Source organism: Rattus rattus, chromosome 3 (genome assembly GCF_011064425.1).
Source record: "Rattus rattus isolate New Zealand chromosome 3, Rrattus_CSIRO_v1, whole genome shotgun sequence".
In the NCBI taxonomy this organism is placed as follows: domain Eukaryota; kingdom Metazoa; phylum Chordata; class Mammalia; order Rodentia; family Muridae; genus Rattus; species Rattus rattus.
Genome location: NC_046156.1, coordinates 122,248,854 through 122,264,424, shown reverse-complemented (window position 1 = coordinate 122,264,424; position 15,571 = coordinate 122,248,854). Strand labels below are relative to the sequence as shown.

The 15,571-nt window shown below is 47.1% G+C and overlaps 1 protein-coding gene across 1 annotated transcript; it reads left to right on the top strand.

Moving 5' to 3' along the window:
* The first annotated feature begins 249 nt into the window (after window positions 1-249).
* Ndufb5 (NADH:ubiquinone oxidoreductase subunit B5) lies at window positions 250-14,716 on the top strand. The gene is made up of 6 exons (XM_032898536.1): window positions 250-433; window positions 7,684-7,772; window positions 9,418-9,484; window positions 10,922-10,983; window positions 11,727-11,833; window positions 14,531-14,716. Exons 1-6 carry the CDS (start codon window positions 310-312, stop codon window positions 14,649-14,651), a joined length of 570 nt encoding a protein of 189 aa, XP_032754427.1. The 5' UTR covers window positions 250-309; the 3' UTR covers window positions 14,652-14,716.
* The last annotated feature ends 855 nt before the right edge of the window (window positions 14,717-15,571 follow it).

The window sequence follows — 15,571 nt, the reverse complement described above, 5'->3', positions numbered from 1 at the left end:
CTAGGTCACTTCCGCGTGAGACGAATGAAGCAAACAGTAAGGGCTTTGCCCTTACTGAACATGGTCGCTCCCACGGCTCTTTCCCTGACCCCCCTCTCCCCCTCCCGTATACTATAGAGTTTACGCGGCTCTCTTCCCGCACCCACCTACTATGTCGTCACTGTTGTCCGCCAGCGCCTGCCTATGAAGCTAGCAAGCACCCGTCGCTGCCCTCACTCAACATGGCCTCCCCGGCATTCGCCTTCACTGGTGGGTTGTCCCTCTCGGCTCCCGTTGCCTACCCCACTTCCTTCCGTGGCTGTAGTAGCCATGGCGGCTATGAGCCTGCTGCAGCGGGCTTCGGTCGCCGCGCTGACAGCGCTGTCTGGTCGCCGCGCTGGCACTAGACTCGGAGTCGGAAGTTTTCTCGCACGCAGCTTTCCAAAGACTGTCGGTGGGTGCGGGCCTTGGAGACGCGGGTGAGAGGGGGGAGGGCTCTTTCCAGGTGACCTTGGGGACCTCCGAGGGAGAGAGTGGGGACAAAGTCGGCCTGGGGCTCTAGAGGACACGCCGCGCTGGCTGTGGAAGAGCTGCTGTAGAAATCGGATGGCCTTGTTTAAGCTCAGCGTTTGCGAAGCGCCTTGCCACGCCGTGCCCGTCGCTGCTCACTCGCAGCCAGGCTAGACAGGCGTGGAGCTGCCGCCCGCGTGTGCAAGGGCAACTACACACTCTTCGTTATTGAGACTGGGTCTCGGGGGTCCGAGTCTCCTGCCCGGGTTCCCAGGGCTAGGATTACAGGCTTGGCTACTTCGCAGGGCTCAGAGCAGAATCAGGGTGGGTGGCACCGCACATAGGAAGTTGCTGAGAAGCGCACTGAAGTGAAGGCTGTAGTGATGCTTCTAGACACGAGGGTAAAAAGGCTCCAGGTGACACAGTTAGGCACAGTAGTAACAGTGTCCGTGAAGCTCACGATGTCTTAGAAGTCCACGAAAATATTTTATGTTTTTTAAAAGACTGTAGTGTGAGTGAATATGTAATGTTGAGTTCAGTCCAGATTGTATCTGCTGTATGTTAATGCAGTCGTGCCTTTAATATCTTTAATATCTTGCAGTGGTTCTCGACCTGCGAGTCGCGATCCCTTCATAGGGGTCACCTAAGACCATAGGAAAACAAAAATGTTTACATTATGATTCATAACAGCAAAATTTCAGTTATGGAGTAGTAATGAAAATAATTTTATGGTGGGGGGGGCTGTCACAGCATGAGGAACTGCAATAAAGGATTGCAGCATTAGGAAGCTTGGGAACCACTGCTCTCAGAATGGAGCCTAAGAGGAGTAGAGAGCTCAGGTCTCAGGGCAGTCATAGTGAGGGCCCAGGATCCTGACCCTGGATCCTTCTGCTTTCTAGAAGAGTGAACAGCAACACTACCTGCTTAGTGTTCCATCTATTTTTTCTCTTCAGAGACTAAGGAAAGAAAATTCAGTGTTTTTCAATGTTTTACAAATGAGGAAACTGACTTAATATTTAAAATCATGTGCTGCTGTACTAAGTCAGCAATAATGGTGGCAGGGTTTATTGAACATCTGCTAAGTGCCAGGTGCCATTTTAAGTAGTCAGTTCATTTAATCCTCTTTGTTAGAGACACACAATTTGCCTTGTCCAATACAGAGGAACAAGAAAATTTACCCTAAATCCAGAAACATTCTCTCCAATCTCCAAACATCTGCCATTGCTCCCTGAAGGTTTCCTCTCTCCCGCCAGTTCCCTGGGCATCCCAGAAAGATTGTTAGGCCCCTCTCCCATCCTCTTTTTCTCTGGAGCTATGCTGCTGAGATTCAAATCCGGCTGCAGAATTTAAAGGCTCTATAACCTTGAGTCAACACCTACTGGCTGCTAAAGTGGAAGGCCCTTGGTCATGACCTTCGTTTCCTTTTCTGGAAGATGATCATTGGAGATATCTTACAGAGTAGTTGTGAAGCTTTGAGTAGGAAACATTTTTAGCATCATGCACCTAAATTAGAAAATACACACAGCATTAAGTTTACCCTTTTATTTTATTTTGCTTATTTCTTTGGTACTGCTGATGAAATACAAGTGCTTGCATATTCCAGCCAGCTGCGTTCTTTCCTCTGGGCTACATCCCTAACCCTCCTTTTTTAAATTTACTTTTTAAAGTTTTGAGACAGAGTGCCACTGAGTTGCCCAAGCTGATCTTGATAGACTCTGCACTGCAGGCTGGCTTTAAGTCTGCGATGCTCCTGGCACAGTCTTCCAAGAAGCTAGAAGGTTGTGATTGAGGTCTGAGGTGGAATTCCAGTCCAAGAGCTTCCTGTCATTGAAGGGGGGCCCTTGAAGGGCACCGGCCTCTCTTCTTTCTTTCCCCACTTCCCAGCCACTCGAAGGTGTGCAGTTTGTGCTAACGCACACTTCCATTGCACTTTGTCACAGGCCCAAAGCAGCAAACCTTCCAGCCTGCTGTGGGCAGAAAACATTGAATCCCTTCCCATTCTAAAGCTAATACACACAGATATTTCTCAGGGTGGAGGAGAGTGGATCAACAGATCTGTGAATACAGTACTGGGAACTCAGGTGAGGAGTATGCAGTGTAAAATGAATATGGGAATCACCTTAACATGGGAAACTGGCAGAAGTAGTGTGTGGGCTTTCTGGTGTGCCTGATATGGGACTTTTAGGAGAAGTAGGAAGAAGTTGATCAGGACCTAACTGGGGTGGAGAAAGGGGCCTTGACACAGCTGAAGTGCCTATGTATAGAGAGGCCAGAAGGCAACTTGTTGGAATCAGCTCTCGCCTTCCACTCTGGGATCTGGGGATCAACCTCAGGTCATCAAGCCTTGCAACAAGTGTTCTTCCCTTCCAGGCCACCTCACTAGCCCTTCTTAGAATCATTATCAGATTGTCGTTGATAAGTGATGAAAGATTGACAGATGCTAGGAAGTGGACTGAGCGTTTGGCCCAGGTAATTAAAATGGTACTTTTAACTGAGAATTTAGAGAAAGACAATGAATGACCAGTTTTGGATCGTTTGAAACACCAACACCAATGTTCCCACGACACCTGCCACGACGTGTCAGACACTGACACTTACTGGACAGACTGAGTGAGCTGCATATGTTGTCCTCTGACCTCATGAGCTTTAACAAATTATCAGGGTTAGTGTTCTTTGCATTAAAGGAAATTATCAAGTGTTGCTCAAGGGAAAAGCAAGAGACCAACACTATTTGGGGAAATCAGAAAAGAGCTATGTTGGAGCTCCTAAGGGTGAGATGTGAGACAGACAGGAAGAGAACTCAGGGCCTAGGGGTTGATTCAGGCGGAAAGAAAACCTAGGGGACAGGAGAGACTTCTTGAGAATATTTGTCTTGTCCTCTTACATAGTGTCTCATTATGTAGCCCTGGCTGGCTTGGAGCTTGTCCCTATGTAGACCAGGCTAGATTCAACCTGCCTCTGCCTCCTGATTGCTGGAACTTCAAGCTGTGTGCTACCAGCCCCACCCACCTTGGGAATGTTTGTCTTGGGAAGCCAGAGATAAGTTGGGAAGGAATAGTCTTTATTTGAAGGTAGGCCTGTGACCAGGTGTCTGAAAGAAGCGGCTTGATCCTCTAGGCCAACCTGTATGGTACGAGACTTCCATATTGCATTGTGGATTCTTGAACAAGAACAACTTCTGTGAAAAATGGGTGAGGCAGTCCAGTTTTATCTTCAGCTCCCAAATTTCTAGAAACTTAGAGTTGCTCCCTTTACCCATTGACCATTCATCTTCCCTTCAGGTAGAATCAGTAGAGCTCTCTTTCCTCAGTGGTTCTTTAGCTATTTAAAAATGTATAATCAGTTGATTTCCCAGCACCCACGTGGACACTGGGCATACATGGGGTACATAGACATACATGCAAGCGAAACATTCATACAAATAAATCAGATACAATGAACCCAGCACCTTGTCTCCATCCAGACTCCAGTGCTGTCAGTCCCCAGGTCACTGGCTAGGTTTGTCCTCTATAAAAAGTATGTGCCCTGCCCGGAGGGTCGTAAGTTCAGGGTAAGCCTGCAGAGCTTAGAGAGTTCAAGGTTAGTCTAGGCTATACAGGGATACTGTCTGAAAACAAAGCAACCGTCCTCTGGAATGGATGCACTTCTGGAACAGTCAGAAAATGAAAACCAGGTGACTTTCCATAGTCTCATGTAACCTAGGCTACCTTCAAATTCGATATTGTCTGACTTCGAGCCCCTGATCCTGTACCTACACCTTCCAATTGCCCGGATGATAGGCATGCATCACCACAGCCTTACGTGGTGCTGAGAATGGAAGCTAGGTCTTCATTGCTAGGTCACATCCTCAGGCCGAGGATCCCGGTTTTATCCATTGTAATTCTCGTATAGCAGGTTAAGGTTAAATTGTCCTTGGATGCTTTGTGGGCAGCCACAGGTTCTGTGGCCCCAAGTAGGACTTACTACTTACTTTGTGTTGAGCCTTTCAGATTCTGCCTTTTGTAAGTGTGCATGAAGACTTATTTAGGACTCTATTTCATTGTGGTTGAATTGGCCATTTTTCTAAAAGTTGCTTTGGGTTTCCATGACTCGGGTATGCTGTCTGCCTTGGTTTCTATTGCTATGAAGAGACACCATGACTATGGCAAAACTTATAAAGAACAACATTTAATTGGGGCTGACTTACAGGTTCAGAGGTTTAGTTCGTTATTGTTACGGTAGGAAGCATGGCAGTGTCCAGGCAGACACAGTGCTGGAGAGGGAGCTGAGAGCCCTACATCTAGATTGACAGCAGGAAGAACAAAACATTGGGCCTGGCTTGGGCTTCTGAAACACCCAAGATCACCCTTAGTGGTACATTTCCTCCACAAGGCCATACCTCCTAATGACACTCCCTAAGTGTTCAAATATGAATCTGCAGAGACCATTCTCATTCAAACCACCACAGCGTCTATCTCTACCCACTCAGGGTATTTACAGGAATAGACTCTGGGGGCTCTGTGGAGGTCTCGTTTCTAGGTAGTGTCTTACTTAGGATTTCTATGGCAGCAATGAGGCGCCATGAACAAAAGCAGGTTGGGGAGGAAAGGGCTTATTGGCTTACACTTCTGCTTTATCATTCATCATTGAAGGGAGTCAGGACAGGAGCTCAGACAAGCGAGGAACCTGGGGGATGGAGCTGATGCCAAGACCTTGGAGGGGTGCTACTTCCTGGCTTGCTTTCTGTGGCTTACTCAGCCTGCTTCTTACAGAATCCAGGACAACCAGCCCAGGGGTGGCCTTACCTACAATGGGCTGTGCCCCTCCCCCACCAATCACTAATTTTAAAAAAATGTCTTACAGCCAGATCTTTTGGAGGCGTTTCCTCAACTGGAATTCCCTCATTCTCCAATGACTCTAGCTTATGTCGACTTGACATAGAAGTAGCCAACACAGGTAGCACAAACCAACCACCTTCTTCCCTGAGTGAATAGCGTGTGTCCTCTGCTCCCTCCACTGTCCTGTCTGAATGTGCATTTTCCCTCTGGGTTTCTTCTCTCCTGCTGGTTTATTTGTTTCTTTGCTGCCCTCTGTGCCCTTGCCTCCCTTGTGTACTCTTTCTCTCCCAGCAGGGTCTGTACCTACCTTGACCTTTAGCCTTGCAGGGGACCTGCACACGGTGGGCATTTCACTTAGTTAATTAGTGAATGGTTTGTAGTATCATCCTGATTTTCTTCCATAATGGTAACTTTTTAAGGGGTTTCTGAAAACATGTCAGGGTCTCTTATCTTGTCACTCTGCAGTGTTAGTAGTATGGTCTATACTTAGTAAGTTCATGCCCATATTCCAATGCTCTAGTAGATTAACTTCCTGAACCCTGTTAGCTGCTGCAGGTGATTCCAAAATCCAGGCAGATCCCACCTTCAATCTGTGGATAGTTCGAAGTGACGGGATTAGTAGCGGGTAGAGCTGGTCCTCCACCTCCATGCAGCAGCATCCTCAATCCAGCTGACTGGTTTGAAACTAGGTGGAAAATAAATTGCTCCTGTAACCGTTTTTTCTTGGTATTATTCCTTAACAATGAAATATAGTAGTGGTTTGCATGGCATTCTCTGTCATCTGTATTACTAGACACTATAGTACATAGGAGAATGTGTGAGTTATGGTAAGGGTGCCGTTTCACGTAAGGTCCTTGATCATCTGGAGGTTTTGGTATCCAGGAACCCAGAACTAGTTCCTCATGGATACTGACACCAAAGGATGGTTGTGCAGACCCATGGGTATGTGGCCCGTCAAAGGGAACGTGGCATCTGATGGGACAGCATCAGCTTCCTGCAGCATAGATGTTCGTTCTATGGTCCTGAAGGAAGGGAGTGGGGAGTTGTAGCTGTTAAACTTGAATAAATGGAACATTTTTTCTTATGTTAGTTTGCCACTCTGGGGTCTTGGTCAGGTTCGTCTCTGTTGCTGTTATGTTTGCAGTTCCTTCAGTGGGGATCTGAGCAGAAGCGCGGCTATGAAGCTTCTAGATGGCAACACAGTCTATTGTAGTCTGGGTGTAGAGTGCTGACCGCAAGCCTCCAACCTCGCAGCTTCTAGGGATGGGGCAGAGGGAGGGGATTTAGCAGTCACAATCCACCTCTACTCATCTCCAACAAGGCTGAAATCACCCCAGAACTTTGAACGGAGGAGGAGGAGGAGGAGGAGGAGGAGGAGGAGGAGGAGGAGGAGGGGGGAGGAGGAGGAGGAAGAGGAAAAAGAAGGGGAGAAGAAAGGGGAGGGAAGGGGAGGGGGGGAAGAGAGAAGAGGAGGAGGGGAAAAGAGGGAGGATGGGGGGTGGGGGAGAGAAGAGGGGGGGGGGGAGGGGGGGGGAGAGAGAAGGAGGAAGAGGAAGAGGAGGAGAAGGAGGAGGGGGGGGGGGAGAAAAGAGGGGGGGGGGGGGGGGGGGGGGGGGAGGGGGGGGAGGGGGAGGAGAGGAGGAGGAGGAAGGAGAGGAGAGGAGGAGGAGGAAGAGAAGGAGGAGAGGGAGGAGGAGGAAGAGGAGGGGTGAGGGAAGAAGAGGAGGAGGAGGAGGAGGAGGAGGAGGAGGAGGAGGAGGAGGAGGAGGAGGAGGAGGAAGATATTCCTAGTGGAAATTACTTCAAGTGGATTTTGTCAGGATGTGAAGGATGGGGTTATAGCCTGGTGGTAGAATGCCTGGCGAGCTTACACAAGGCATGGAATGGAGTGTAACTCGCTGTAGTCTGTGATAGTCAATTCCTGCTAGCGATTGGCATAGGTAAAGTGCTGGTCCTGTCCATCTGCGTTTCAGCAGCTTCCTGCCTTCACCTCCTGTGTTAAGAGGTAGCTACATTCACCTTTGTCTTTTAGGGAGCTTTAGCATGCTTGTTTCTTGGAGAAACAAAGAGTGAGCAGCTCATCAGGAGCATCTGCCCTCCCTGCCTGCCTCTAAGGTGTACTGAAGTGAGCGCTCGGTCTTCTTACAGTAGGTTAAAGGGAGGAGCTCTGCAGCTGCACACCTACCTGTAAGGTCTGGGCTTCTGTGTGCTTACGGATAAAAGTAAGATAAAAGCAGCAGCAGCAGGGAGCTATACTTGAGAACAGCCTGCCAGTCTCTGAGATGTGTCCTACCCACTCTGATGTGCAAAGCATTACTCCCATGCATCTGGTGGGTCACCCCCCCGTGAGTCCTGTTAAACAGTTTCACATTTCCAGCTCCTGTGCGGCACAGTGGGGACCATGGCAAGAGACTGTTTGTCATCAAGCCTTCCTTATACTATGACGCCCGCTTCCTGAAATTAATGGTGAGTTGAAATGCTCCTGACTATGTGTCTAGGAGGAAAAATCCCCGTTTAGATGTCTTCCATTTTAAAATTACTGTTTCTGTTCCCCAGAGGGAACTGCGATTGGGTAGAAAGGTCCAGTTTGTACTGAACGGTTTCAGGTTTGGCTGGAGCTGTGGGTGGAGCATGGATTCTCTGGGGCTGCAGGTCAGGTGCCAGCCATTCCTTCTGCTCGGGGCCGTGCAGTTGGACATCCAGTTTGTGTTTCCTCTTCACGTGTAAAGAATCTGTAGTAGGATTGGGTGGGCAGTGTCTGCTCAGTGCATGTCTTCGTCAGGCCCTGTGGTCCTCTCCCAGCACCATGGTAAAACAGCAGATTTACAGACCTTAAAAACAGCCCCTGAGTGGGTCATTTGTATCCCTAAGATAGCTATTGAAGAAACTAAGACTCACTGGAAGACTTCTACTGAAGCAGCTCTATTTTGGGATGTGATTTTTGTTTTAATGCTCTCTGGGAATGTTGATTTTAAAGCTATATTCTTAATTTAGCAGGAGTGTAAATAATACTACTTGTTTAGAACACTGCTTGTCTGTATCTCATGATCCAAAATAGCAATGGGGGTGGGGTGGGGTGGTGGTGCTTAGAAATGGAGGCTTGCTGTTCCCCTCTTCCTCACTGTGTGCAGTCTCAGCCCTCCCTGTCATCCCCACTGTCTCTTATCCCTCCCCCTCCTCCCCACTGTGCACACTGCCTCTCCCTAGCCCCCCCCTCCTCCCCACTGTGCACACTGCCTCCCTAGCCTTCCCCTCCTCCCCACTGTGCACACTGCCTCCCTACTGCCCTCCCCCCCTCCTCCCCACTGTGCACACTGCCTCTCCCTAGCCCTCCCCCTCCTCCCCACTGTGCACACTGCCCCCTGCCTCTCCCTACCCCTCCCCCTCCTCCTCCCCACTGTGCACACTGCCCCTCCCTAGCCCTCCCCCTCCTCCCCACTGTGCACACTGCCTCTCCCTAGCCCTCCCCCTCCTCCCCACTGTGCACACTGCCTCTCCCTAGCCCTCCCCCTCCTCCCCACTGTGCACACTGCCTCTCCCTAGCCCTCCCCCTCCTCCCCACTGTGCACACTGCCTCTCCCTAGCCTTCCCCCTCCCCCACTGTGCACACTGCCTCTCCTTAACCTTTGTTGTTGTTTGCTTGTTTGTTTTTAATTTAGCAGAGGATCTCCTGTTAGCCCAGGATAGTCTCAGACTTGCTGTGTAGCCAAGGCTGACTTCAAACTCCTTATCCTCCTGCCTCCACCTGTGGAATGCTGGATTCCCTGGTGTGTGCTATCACACATAGTTGAGTGACCTCTTTTCATACCAGGACCAACTCCAATGACGTTCAGTGGCTGAAATGCTACTGTTTTCACACTTTGTTCTTAATATAGAATTCTCTTTATCTCATTGCTTTAACTAAGAAGTCAAAAGTCATTGCACGTATTGTACTCTACTAAATAGTTGTGTCTAAAAACTAAATCAGATGAATGACAGAAGTCAGTGATTTGATTCCGATTCCAAAATTGTCATGTTTGTTCAGTCAGGATAGAAGGAAATCAAATGAGGATAATTTTGGTGGGAGAAGTAGAAAAGACCATGAGAGAAACCTTTATGTTTTTCCTCACAGAAATTCTACCTTTTGTTGACTGGGATCCCAGTTATAATCGGCATAACACTGGTGAACATATTTATTGGTAAGTCCCTCATCCAGCCCTCATTCCATGAAATGATAGCTTTTGTAAACAAATACACACATTGTACAAAGGAAGTGAACATTTACATTATTTATACATTACATTATACAGTAACCAAACACATTACTGTGACCAAACACATGGCACAGACCTTCTTAGGAAGAAAGGTTTGTTCTGTCAGGGTTTTAGAGAGACAGTGGTCTACCGTGAGAAGTGGGAGGGGTACAGAGAACAAAAGAAGCTTTGCTGGAAACAGGGAGGTGGGCTCGAGCGGCTTCTGGTCAGTACTTTCTCCCTCAGGTCTCATCTCCTAAAAGCCTTAAAGTAGCATGTGAGCCTATGGGGGGCATTTCTACAGAGGAGTGGCTTCCGAAAGCTTCCCTGTTCTCTCGTTGTGAAGAGACACCATAACCTAGGAAATGCTTATAAAAGAAAACATTCAGTTGGGGAAGTGTTTGCAAAGCATCCGGTTGGCAGCTTTCGAGGATTAGCCCATTATCCTAGTGGGAGCATGGCAGCCTGTATGGTGCTGGCCCAGTCGGAGAGCTACATCCTGATCTGTCCGCAGACAGAGAAGCTAGGCCTGGTGGGGCTTTAGAAGCCTCAGTGTCCACCCCATTGACATACTTCCTCCCACAAGGAATTCTCCAAAGCCTACTCTAATGGAGCTGTAAGTTCTTCTAATCCTTTCACACAGCTCTGCTCTGTGGTGACTAAGCATTCAAATATATGAGCCTAGGGGGCCATTCTTACTCAACCACCTTATCTCCTTTCCCAAAGTCAGCTCTGACCAGCTAGATGAGGAAAATAGAGTTGGGAAGAGAGAATGAGAGAGACAGAGAGACAGAGACACACAGACAGACACTGACAGAGGGGATTAAAATTTATCTTAGGGTCTGGAAGCATCAAATATACACAGGGTCTTCTGAACAGGACTCTAAAATGCTGAAATTTTTTCAATCTTAGAATATTTTGTCTGGTAGATTTACAGGGGAGCAGAAAATAAATAAAAGGGTTGGAGAGATGGCTCAGTGGTTAAGAGCACTGACTGATCTTCCAGAGGTCCTGAGTTCAATTCCCAGCAACCACACGGTGGCTCACAACCATCTGTAATGGAATCTGCTGCCCTCTTCTGGTGTGTCTCTTGAAGACAAGAGACACTGTGCTCGTATACATAAATAAATAAATATTAAAAAGAAAAGAAAATAAATAAAAAACAGTGTGTCCTTGATTACGTCTTGTTACATAAGAACAAAGGGAAACTGCCAGACGCTGGAGGTCCATCTTAGTCCCTCCTGAGGGGCTCACCTTCCCCAGGGAGGTTAGCACTAGAGCAGTCATGGAGAGGCTGACTTCTGAAGGTGGGGTGGAAGACCTGGTGAGGAGCTGGGGACACTGGCTAAGTGCTAACCAAGCATTGTCAACTTTTCTCTCTAGGTGAAGCTGAACTCGCAGAAATCCCAGAAGGCTACATCCCAGAACACTGGGAGTATTACAAGGTTCACACAGCTCATTAAAACTTTTATTGGGTATCTTGTTAATGTTGTGGTAAATGTCTTAATTAGGCAATTATGATATACTTTTTATAGTCAGTTTTTCACATCAAGTAGATGATACATTTTTGAAACTTAATTTTAATTCCCTTTTAGATGTATTTATTTATATGATTGAATGTTTTGCTTAAATGTATGAATGTGCTCCATGTGTGCTTAGTACTCCACATGTGTGCTCAGCACTCCACATGTGTGCTCGGTACTCCACATGTGTGTTCAGTACTCCACATGTGTGCTCGGCACTCCACATGTGTGCTCGGAGACCAGAAGGGGGTGTCAGATTCCGGTACTGGAATTACCCATAGTTCTGAGCCACTATGTGGGTGCTGGAATCGGATCATTGCAAGAGCATTGAGTGATCTAAACTGCTGAGAGGTCTTTATAGCCCATGGTATTTTTAATAAGTTATGATTCATGGTACTTTTCTCATTAAAAAAAGTTGTTTTATAGGTTAAATTAAATAAGCATAAGTATAATTTCTGCAGCCTGGTAGAAAGATCTTTGCATTTGGGTGAGTAGAATTTGCTTTGTCTCCCATCTTGCTCTTGAGCTGCCGCCCAGTGGTCAGAGTGACTTAAAGCACATCAAAGTTGTTGGCATGTAATGTTTTAGTTATCTCAGACAGAGGTCAAGCAGAAATGTGAAGAATCCTTCAGAGGGTAACTGATTTGAAACAACTTTCCTCTCAGCATCCAATATCACGATGGATTGCCCGGACTTTCTACGATGGACCTGAAAAGAACTATGAAAAGACCCTGGCTATCCTCCAGATCGAGTCTGAAAAGGCCGACTTACGGTAGGGAGTGGGGCTGGAAGAATAGTGCAGGTTCACAGCCTGGATGTCTGTTCGAAGGAGGACACTGTTATCTCTCTCCCCTCCCTCTCCTCTCCTCTCCCTCTCCCTCTCTCTCTCTCTCTCCCCCTCCCTCTCTCTCTCTCTCAAATGGCTCTGGTTATATGTGTCCGTCTGTGTATGTGTCTGCCTTGTGGGTGTAGGCCCATGGAGGTCAAAGGGGCATCAGGTCTCTTGAAGCTGGAGTGAGCCACCAGACATGAATGCAGCAAGTACATTTAACTGCTGAACCATCTCTCCAGCCCTGGAAAGAAATTCTTAAACGAGCTACTGTGTGCACAAAATAGCCCACTCCACACCCTGCCTGATTTTCTTCCATCCCACATCATTAGAGACTACCCTGTATAACAACTAGAAACCATCTGTAACCCTGTGGACCTGTTTCTAGAGAAAATGTTTTTAGTATTAAGTTCCGTGAGTGCAGATACAGCCCTCTTACGAACCTTGCTTAGCCTGTGCCTTTAGTTAATGCTCTTCCTGAGAAGAACATGCCTTGAGTACTGTGTTTCTCTCAGCCATGGTGTGTTTATTAGTTTTGGGTTTCTTATTTCCGTGTTTGTTTGGTTTTGATTTTTTTTTTTGGTATGCAGGTGTGTGTGTGTGTGTGTGTGTGTGTGTGTGTGTGTGTGTGTGTATGTCTGTGTCTCTGTGTGTGTGTGTGTGTGTGTGTCTGCATCTCTGTGTGTCTGTGTGTGTCTGTGTGTGTGTGTGTGTGTCTGTGTGTGTGTGTCTGTGTGTGTGTGTGTGTGTGTGTGTGTCTGTGTGTGTGTGTGTCTGTGTGTGTGTGTGTCTGTGTGTGTGTGTGTGTGTGTCTATATGTGTCTGTGTGTACATAGACACCTATGGAAGCCAGAGAATCATCTCAGGTATTGTTCCTCAGTCTCTATTCACCTGTTTAGTTTTGTTTTTTAAATTTTGAGGCCGGGTTCTCTCACTGACCTGGAGCTTGTCAAGTAACTGGCTGCTGCTGGTTAGCAAGCTCCAGGATTGGTTTCTACCTCCTCAGTGTTCGATGTGGGCCCAGAGGGTTTTACGTGGGTTTGGGCAGAACTCAAATCCTTGCAAGGCCAGCATTTTACTGACTGCCATCCCTCAGCCTTGGTTGTTGGAGTTCTTGGCTGTATCTTGTTGGTTGTTGTTATTGTTGGTTTTTATTTAATTTTTTAATTTCTATAATAGCTTTCTACCTGAGTACTATTATTTACATCATTTCTGCCTCCCTTCCTCTCCCCACTTCAATTCCTCCCTGTTCCCCTCTCTCAACTTTATGAACTCTTTAATTATGACACTTACACATTTTGTGTAGTTATATTTAAGGGTAAGAAGCATGTAGTCCTTTCTAAAGAGATGAATAAATAAACTTTAAATCACAGCTACAAAGGTCTAATCTCACAAGTAAGGTTGGAAAGCTGGCTAATGCTTAGGAAGTGAATTATGTAATTGTACACTACTGGTCATACAGACTAATACATGTGCTTTGGGAGGCCAGGGGTTTTGTGGAGAAGGGTTGGCCTTGCCTGTGGAACTGTGAAGGCATTTTTGTGCTGTAGAGATCACTCAGAGTAGAGACGTATGATGTCAGCTGCATGGGGCTCTGGGTTGATGGGTTTTTGTTTTTGTTTTTTTGGTTCTGATTTTTCTCTTCTGTTTTTAACAACTGAACATCTAGTGTGGGCTATTGAGTGTGATGCTGGTGAGGAGACTCCACCTCCTGTGGATAAATTCTTCCTAACCGTGACAGTAGCAGTATGGGCAGACAGTATCACCTCGCAGTACGGGACCTCACATAGCCCATTGGTAGGCATTCTGTGGCCAACTGTATTAACATTGAAAAGGTGGGGTGACGAGCAGGCTTGTCACAAAGCCAAGGAGCAGGGCCTGTGGAGACAATTGGTCATGTAAGTGTTGCTTTGACTACATAAGCAAGATGATAGAAGTCACCAGTCCCAAGTTGGCTTGTATGTAGAGCAGATGTCTGCCTCCATGTGCCTGGCTGTGCCAGACTATCATGTATACAGTGATTATCTCTGTCTTTGGGATTGTGGCACTGTTTTCTCTTTCATTAATTTTTTTAGTGTATGATTAATGGCTTTCCTGACGACATCTTCATAAAGATATACTTTACTCATTTTTACCTCCCTTTATCTTCTCTCATCCTTTTCCTCCTTCCTGCTGATCTCGTCCTGTTCTCCTTTCTCCTGTTGGGCCCTTGTGCCCCCAGTAGTTCTCCACTGGGGTCCTGTGTATATCTGTATGTGTCAGTATGTGTGGGATCTGGATTCCACATAGGAGAGGACACCATACCCTCCAGCTTCATGCATTTTTCTGCATATGGCATGATTTCATTCTTTATGACTGAATGGCATTCCATGTGTACATGTGCCACATGTTCTTTATCCATTCAGCTGTTGATGGACTGCTAGGCTGCTTCCATTTCTTGGCTATTATGCACAGGCACACGGACAGTCAGCTACGTGTCTAGTGTATTAGACCCGTGAGCAGCGGCTGTCGAGCTGTGAAGGCATCTCTGTCCTGCGGTGCTTCTGTTCTGTTATCTGAAGAGCCTGTGTGCTGACTGCTGTAGTGGCTGCCCCTGCTCATGTGTCCGTATTTCCACAGTTATTGTTCCCTTTGTCACAGGTTAAAGGAGCTGGAGGTTCGAAGACTGATGCGTGCCCGGGGTGATGGACCTTGGTATCAATATCCAACCCCTGAAAAGGAGTTCATTGATTATTCTCCCAAATCAACTCCTGACAACTGATGACTCGTCTGTTCCTCTAGCGGGAAGAAAGGAATAAATACTCTGTATTTTCACTCGGATGCACACAAGCTTCTGTGACTGTTTCCTCATGTGCTTCAGGTGACGCGTTTGTTCTCTTGGTCCTGTCAGCTTCATCTGTTGCGGTTTACAGGGCAGTAATAAAAACTAGAGGCCTGGGAACTTGTGATTTCCTAAAGTGACACTGTTGATAAGCTGTCGCTGCCTTCGTCTGGCAGGGAGACGGTGCAGAGGTCCTGTGAGTGAGTATTCAGGAACCGTGGTCGTTGCCATTGCAGATGGGGTTACTTGGGACTACTTGGAATTTTAACTTCACAAGAAATACTGAACTAACCATATAAAATTATCAGCACTAGAATACATAAACTAGTAGACTAGTCTTTAGTAAACTAGTCTTAGAGTTTATCCTGTAGCGTTTTGCTTTATTTTTGGGGGGTGCATGCTATTATTGTTTAAAACCACAAACAGACAAACACTTGAGGCACAGTAGCTGGACCTCCTTGGAGTACACCGACGGGGCTTCCTTCCTAAGCTGGCTGCTTCCTTACTGCTGTTAGTGTTTGAACCCAGGGCTTCAGTTGACTAAATACACACTCACCCCAGAGCCACATCTGCACTCCAGCTGTGCTTTTACTTTTGGATCCTTTTAGAATGCCGGTGTAGGCTGAGGATTTGGGACAAATGGCAGAGTGCTGCACAGCAGCCCTGGACTGGGGCTCCAGGACTGCATGAGGTGTGAGTTAAACCTAACTGGTGCCTGCTGTTTATCAAGCCCTTACTGTCAGGAGCCAAACATGGCTCCTCCACAGCCTTTCCAACATCACCATCTCATATGACATCCTCTTGCTCTCCTTTAGAGATGAGTGGAGACTTCAGATGTGTTCAGTTTTCATGTCCAGTGT

Coding starts and splice junctions, on each gene's coding strand:
- Ndufb5 (XM_032898536.1), top strand. CDS start 310: ATGGCGGCTATGAGCCTGCTGCAGCGGGCTTCGGTCGCCGCGCTGACA. Junction 7,773..9,417: donor CCCGCTTCCTGAAATTAATG/GTGAGTTGAAAT, acceptor TTTTCCTCACAG/AAATTCTACCTTTTGTTGAC. Junction 9,485..10,921: donor ACTGGTGAACATATTTATTG/GTAAGTCCCTCA, acceptor TTTTCTCTCTAG/GTGAAGCTGAACTCGCAGAA.